The following is a 7,423-nucleotide window of genomic DNA, read 5'->3' on the forward strand; positions in this document are numbered from 1 at the left end:
TAACTTTATTCACTTAATATATCACGTATGTTTTTCACGTTGCTAAGTGTTTCTCCAGAATATTATTTTAATGGTTGATATTCCATTGTGGGGCCATGATTTAACTAGTTTGCCCTACTGTTGAACATTTAAATTGTTTTATAATTTAAAACATTAGGCTGAAAGTGTTTCCCCACTGTTGGTGATCATTTTACATGTTTATTCAACATATCTGAAATACCTCCTCCCTGCAGGGTGCTTGGCCTTTGCACAGATGGGAGACTCCCAAAGCTGGGATGCTCAGATTTAGGAGACCAGTTGTTGAGCTCCCAGGGGCTCCCCACCCCAAGATTGCCAGTGGAAGATGTAGAAGTGCAAATGAGGAAGGTAGAATCCACAACTTTCCTAGTCTCTTGCCCAGGTTCTCCCTGAGGCATACAGACACCCCAGGAAGCCCAAGTTAAGAGAGCAAACACACTTTGAATATGGTTCAAGTTCAAAGGGCTTCCTTGTCCCTCAAGTTTCTTTGGTTGCATTAAAATAACACTTTCTAAATCTGGGAGTCTGGATTGTTTTCCTATTGGCCAGTTCCTGATTCTCAATTATATTATCTCTCAAACACTTATATCAAGGGGGTTGGATATTTACAGTTTTTCCCTTAGCCTTGTGCATAATTGGAATATACAAGCAGGGTTTCCCATTCCCTTTTTTAAATTAAGGTTTCCCTTTAAAGAGAGAAGTAAAAGGTCTCAGGTGGATATATATTCTAGCATTTATTGCAAAACAAAGTTGAGTTCCCAATCTGGGAAAATAACAAGACAGAGTCATTTTACAGCTCTTTGGGGGAAAAAAAAATCCCTCTTGGGCGGGGTGGTGGAGGGGAGCCTTTCTTGATAAGTTGGGGTCACCTGCCTACTTACTATGACCATTCTTTTTCCATGGTTACAGAGGTGGTTTCTGAGCTGGGAAAGTCCTCAGCTTATGTTGGGTCCTAGTTTCCCCAGGGTTTTGTGGGGAGAACTTTTTTTTTTAAGTAAGCTCTGCACCCAGTGTGGGGCTTGAACTCACAACCCCAAGATCAAGAGTCACATGCTCTACCAACTGAGCCAGTGAGGCACCCCGAGAACTTTTTAAAAGTGCATACTCAGACGAAAAGCCCAACACCCTAAAAAACCTCCCACTAGGTAGGTCTGTGGTCTCTGCCCCACTTATGTGCATGGACATATAGTTGGTCTTGCTGGAGCTAGCCAGCATCAGGGAAGGTTGCTCCTTCAGAAGTCCGTACTGAACTCTTAGTTTTTTGCTTCCATTCCCTCTGAAACTTACAGTGACAAGTACTTTGAGGGCCCCTCTGGATAAGACCCCCAAACCAAACTCCCCTCTAGCAAGCTGCAAAAGGCCAGGCGCAAAAACCAGGATATAACGTGCAGGAGAGGGGAGATGGGGTCTGCCCACGTTGGAAGGCCGGGCTCCAATCTCGACTCTGTCGAGAGTACACTGTATAAGCTTGGGCCTCCGTTTCCCCCTCGAACTGCAGATATGAAGAGGGCTGCAGCCCAACCCTGTGATTTTCCAGTTGTTTTCGAATTCACTGTCTCTGAGAGAGAAACCGTGCCCCCCTCCTTTGTCATGCAGCCGAGCAAGTGAATCTGCGCGGGGTGCTGTCAGGCCCTGGCTCCGCCCCCGGACCACGCGCTGCCTGGGGGGCGTGAGCAGTAGTACTTGTTCACCACGTGCCTGCACTGCTCACACCGGACCGTGCAGCACCACTGGAATTTGCAGTTGCAGCTGCTGAGAGCCTCGGCTCTTCTCTCCTCCACCTGCAGGCCACACTCGGTGCACAAGCGCCCGCAGCTGCGTTGCTCCCACCGAGACGCGGTGTGGTTGTTCTGCAGACACTCCCGACCTTCTGTGCCAGAGACGCCCAGGCTGGAGTTGCGGGTACAGTAGTCTGGCGATTCCTCTAAAAAGATCAGCTCAGCCTCTGCGCTGGGAAGGAAGGCCTCCGTGGGTGCCCAGCGGCCCTCAGCGCTGTTGCCCGCCCTCAGCTGCCGCTTATCCATCTCAATTTTCAGGGCCCGGTCATACTTGGCCTTCAGGTAGTCCCCCATCTCCCTGAAGTCAGCCAGCTGCAGCCAGCATGTCTGGATGCTGCAACTCCCGGAGATGCCATGGCATTTGCAGGTCCTTCTCATGATGGCTCTCACTGCCTTCAGGGAGAGAAAGAGAGAAGGATTCTGGGTAGGGAAGACCGAAGGCTAGCAACCAAATGGGCTATTTAAAAGTTGTGCTGCTTAACTTTGGAGGAGCATCAGAATTACGGGGGAGGCCTGTGAAAAACGCCCCACCTCAGATCTTCTCAGCTGGAGTGTTCAGGGGTGGAAACGCCTTGGTAAGGGTAGTTTTAAAGCGCCCTTGGGTATTCTTTGGGGAAATCAGGCAAATGTTGAGGAATCAGGAAACCTAGGCTGTAGGCCCAACTCCATCACTTGTTGAGCTTGTTTCCCTCTCTCATTGGAATAAGAATGATCAAGAGGGTACTGTGTCAATTAAAGAAGAAGATATGATCTTTGGCACTATTATTGTTTTCAAGGTAGGGGCTAGAGTATTGGGGAGGGTTTGGATTTGTTCTCTCCCAGAGGGAAGGGAGCTCATGCAGTCTGAACCCCACCACCGAAGCAATTACTCATGTGTGTAATTGCCTTGAAAACCTCTTCGCCTTGCTCTGGGCAACCAGGTTGTCTGGGTATAGGTTCAAAGGGAAATTTTTATGCTCTTAGCTTTAAATCCAACTTGCTTCCAGATTTGCGTTCAGAACTCTCCAGAAGTCTTGGGGGTAAAATAGACCCTCCAGAGAAGCCTAGATCAGTCCCAGTCCCTCGAAGTCTTAGGATACAGGTTAGCTGATAACCCCCCATTAATTTCCTAGAACACACAGTTGAAGTGGTTAAAATTTTAAGTCATGAGAGCAAGGCTTTGGTACTGTATTGTTCTGTGTTCTCAGAAACCTGCCTGTGGAAGGGGCTAGACCATAATGATTAGTAATAAGACTAAAGTAGAAGATCTGAGTTTATTGCCTGGTTCTGATATGCCTGGTTCTGAAGGTTGTATTGCCTTGGCCAAGCCACTTGGCTCAGCCTGAACTGGCTTTGTCATCCAGAGAATGGGGGTAGCCATCCCAGTCTTGATAGGTGGTGTAGGATGACGCATGGGTATGAGACAGCTCTTGTTAAGTTGTAAGGGCTGTACAGATGTGAGACCCTTGCCAGTACTGATCCTGATGGTTTGCCCGTGGACTCCTATACCTACCAGCCTGCCTGCCCTGTTGTTGTGAAGATTCATCAGGGCTCTAGCATCCTTTCCCTTTTCCAGGCTGTCCACAAAGAGTTTGGAGATCCTTTCCCCAAATTCCACATTGTCGCTGCAGCCTCCCCAGATCCAGCCATGACCTCCTGCACATAAGGAAAGAGTAAGTTCTGCACACAATTTCCCTGCTAAGTTTCAGGAGAAGAGTCAAGGTCACTTTGGCTAACATAGCCAAACCATCCCCCAAGAGCTCTAGAAGCACATAAAGCTGCAGGTGAGACCAGGAAGTAGAGGTGCTCACGGTGGGTGGGTGAGGTCCTTTTCACAAAACCAACTGCCCACTGTTCAGGTACATCCCATCTCTAGGCAATTAGTCTCTATACCCTCAGTAAAGGTAACCATACTGAGCCTGGCCTAAATGATCTTAGAGGTTCATTGCAGCTCAAACATTCTGGAATTCTGCACCATTACCCTACAGTAGTCTTGTTAAGAGCCATCTCCTCCCTCTTTAATGACAAATCTGAGTCTCTTAGATGGTCTACAAATAATTGAGTAGCTCTGGATTGTGGCCAAGCTGTTCCTGGCCTGAAATATGAGGGTTAGCTTTAAGCTCTCTTTGGCCTTCTCATTCCTAGATGTCTTGTTGCTTTTAGAGCTTGGTGCTACTTGGTGATCCTAAAATCATGGACCCAGGCTCAACTCTTGGAAGGGTATAGGGTATAGGTCCAGGAGCTCCCTCAGCACCAAGAAGTTGCTGGTAGCATCTAGGGGTTTGAGGGACCTGTGTCCCTTAGCCTTTCCCTGGAAGACCTTAGCCTGCATGTAGCTCTGCATCCCTCACTTCTTCCCACCCACATCAGAGAGCACAACTTACCTGTTTTTCCATTTTTTGACTCATCACAGCCACAGTTTTCAAAGTCGCCCATGCTACAGTTCTTGGTGATGGTGTACATGACTCCCGCAGAGCTGATGGCATGAATGAAGGAAGTCTCCCTGGTGGCTTTGGAGAGAAAGAGGGGACTGGAAACTTGGATCCTGATGACCCAAAGCAGAGGCTTTGGAAAAGCAATGGTCTCTCTCTCCTGGCCCCTGCCCCTTTTGGGTTTAAGAGGAGGCTCTTCTCCTTGAGACAACAGGGCATGTCTTTCCAGCACCCTTATGTCTTTCAGGCAGACATGAGTATCCCCATGGGGGTGGGGATAGTAAAACCCAGACAGAGAGTGATGGGACCAAGGCCACTCTCCTCACCATTTGTATTGGGACCAAGACCCTGCTCTCCTGAAATCCAGCCTGGCCTTCTGTTCATTAGCCACTGCTTCTGGTCCTTGGGCTATGAAGACTCAGGGCCACGTAGCTGGCTTAGGAAAGAGAGAAGGGCCTTTTCTTCCTTCTGACATGAAGCAGGAACTATGTAATACTTAACAATGATCGTGGCTACCATTTACTGAGCTCGTATCTTACTAAACTCTTTAAAAAACATTGTCCCGTTTCATTTCCACACACTTCCCATTCTGCCTATATACCCCACGGGAAGATACTTCTCTTCGTCCACATCTTCTTTACTCCCTTCCCCCACCTCTTCTCAGGCAACTCTCTATTGTTTGTATATAAATGACCTTTATGTAAATTACTACATACAGTTATAAAGAGCTGCACAGGTGTGCGCGCATGCACGCGAACACACGACACACACGACACAGCTCAGTGTGATCTTTCAGCCTCTCTGTTGTTGGGATTTTACGACAGCTGGGCAGATGGGAAACTCCTCAGGGGCTGCAAACACAGAGCCCTTTCCCTGTTTTTATTTCATGCAACTCAGTGCAAGGTAAGTGTATACAAACACACAAATATAGGCATGCATTTTAAAAAACAGAGAAATTATTACATTTGTATGGAAATACCTTTGTATTCACCTCCTTCAACCCTTACAGTTCTCCTGGTGAGCTAAGTAGAGCTAGCCTTATTGACCCAATGACAAAACTGGGGTTTGAGAGAGGATGTAACTCACTCAGGGTTTCACAGCAAGGAAGTGGCAGATCAGCAGATCACTGATAACCCTTTCCATTTCACTGTGCATAGAGATGTCATACATGCAACACATACACATACTGAAAGCCCACCTCCATGCACATGTACCCCTTTGTGTAGGTGCACAAACTTACCACTTCTCAGCCTGTTGTGAGTGGAGAGCTGGAGAGCATTTTCTGGGCAGTTCCAGCGTTCCCAAGCAAATTGGAACTTACACTCCTCAATGCCACTCTGGGCTCCCAGGGCCACACTGGTCGTGTAGGTCAGATAGGCCTGGCAAAGGGAAAAGGGCTATGAAGGTCAGCCCTGGCTCCGCTCAGGTCGTCTGGGGTTGGGGGGGTTAGCAGGCAGGACTCAAATGGGTTAGCTCTCCAGGGAGAAACAATTGTGGGTTCCTCTGGGTGGGGGACCTCTGGCACTGTCTCCCCTCCCCTCCTTTCTTTTGCCAAAAGAGTTCCCTTAGGAACCCGGATGGGTAAAAACAGGAGCCAGAGACCATCCTACCTTGGGACCTGTTACCAGGAAATTGTTCACTGACCTATCAAAAAGAGAAAAAGTGAGGCAGTGGTGAATGGGGCTGAGATAATGGGGGTCGCCTCGGTGGGGAGTGGGGAAGGTGCAGCAGGGGAAGGACTTACCAGGCGGAGGCAGTGAAGGTGGCAAAGCATATGCCCACAGCTACCCTGAGCATAAACAGGTCCCCCATGGCCTTGCTCACCCCCAGGGGACCAGTCCAGCCCAGGGCCAACTCCAGAGAAGTGAGGAGAGGGCAGGGTCTTTCTCAGTATTTATGTGGGGGAAATTCTGAATAACCAAGGGGGAAAAATCAACAGCTCTTCTCATTTGTCCCTCACTGGCAGGGCTGCAGGAGCCCCTGACCCAATGGGGGACCAGGAAGGAAGGACTCAGCCCAAAGCCTCCAAGGAAAGCCCCGCCCCACCCCGCCCCACCAGCCCTTCTTCCCTCCCAGGCTGACAGAGGGGCTGAAGCCTTTCCCTACCCTTGAGGTTTCTTTCCTCTATAAATCAGACTTGTCTCTTCCTGCTGGGTGGCTCATTTCTCAGAATCTTGTAGCCTGGAGCAGATGAGGTTCCCAACCCTGAAGGTAGGTCACCAATTCCTCAGAGCTACAGTGTCCTCATCTGTCACTGAGACCTCACTCTTTGTCCTGCCTTCTTCCCCAAGGCGTTAGTAATTATAGAGGAAGCCTATTTGGGGCACCCCTCCTACTCATTTTACCAAAGTAAGTGAATACACCTTTCCTACCTCCTTCCTTGGTGACTGTAAAGTCATGGAATCATGGGACCATGGGACAGAAACACTTCAGAGGCCATCTCTGTAATAGACCCTTCTACCACATTCTACTAAAGTTAGTTCTGGTAAGTTTCCTTCATGCCTCGTAGGTCTATCATTTCATATGTGAGAATCAACCTTTGGGCCACCCAGGGCTGTATTTGAAAAAATTAATGCCTTTCTGACACTGCTTTATTGCCAGGACATCAGCTCCTTGGGCAGGAATCTTTCTTTTCCTTTATTTTTTTGTTATAATTATTATTTTTAAGTAATCTCTACACCCAACTTGGGGCTTGAACTCATGACCCTGAGATCAAGTCTCGTGTTCTACCAACTGAGCCAGACAGGAACCCCAGGAATCTCCTTTTTAGGTTCACTTAAGTGCTTGAGAAGATGCCTGCATAAACGAACAAATGAATAAAAGAAATTGTGACCCCTATTAGGGACCGAGACACCATTTAGGTAGGTTTTGGGACTGTAGCGAAGGGGTGGAGATCTTCCTTGGTTGGTGGAGCTCTTTCCTTGGGCAGGGGCCGGGGTTGGGGGGAGGCAGCCCAGAGAGACTCAGAGGAAAGTACAAACAGTAGATCACCATCGTGACTCATTACCTTGTGGCCGTGGATATCCAGATCATACCCCAGCCCCCTAGGGCCTGACTTGGGTGAGAAAGGGAGCTGAGACATCCCCCCACTGAAGGAGTTCCAGGGGCCAAGGAGTCCTCAGGCTTTTTTACTTTTTAGAGCAGTGCACTCAAAGTTTTGACTAGGATTTGTGTCAGTCTGTAAACTGTTACCTGTTACCTAAGTACAGAAATGAA

At 48.5% G+C, this 7,423-nt stretch overlaps 1 protein-coding gene across 1 annotated transcript; it reads right to left on the reverse strand.

Annotated features, from left to right (window-relative positions):
* Window positions 1-742: 742 nt before the first annotated feature.
* Window positions 743-6,535, reverse strand: WNT8A (Wnt family member 8A). Its single transcript, XM_006737221.2, has 6 exons — window positions 5,952-6,535; window positions 5,818-5,851; window positions 5,448-5,586; window positions 4,160-4,285; window positions 3,289-3,431; window positions 743-2,189 (listed from the first exon to the last, which is right to left on the reverse strand). Exons 1-6 carry the CDS (start codon window positions 6,017-6,019, stop codon window positions 1,644-1,646), a joined length of 1,056 nt encoding a protein of 351 aa, XP_006737284.1. The 5' UTR covers window positions 6,020-6,535; the 3' UTR covers window positions 743-1,643.
* Between the last annotated feature and the right edge of the window lie 888 nt (window positions 6,536-7,423).

Source organism: Leptonychotes weddellii, chromosome 7 (genome assembly GCF_054177405.1).
Source record: "Leptonychotes weddellii isolate Sample4059 chromosome 7, ASM5417740v2, whole genome shotgun sequence".
NCBI classification, from domain to species: domain Eukaryota; kingdom Metazoa; phylum Chordata; class Mammalia; order Carnivora; family Phocidae; genus Leptonychotes; species Leptonychotes weddellii.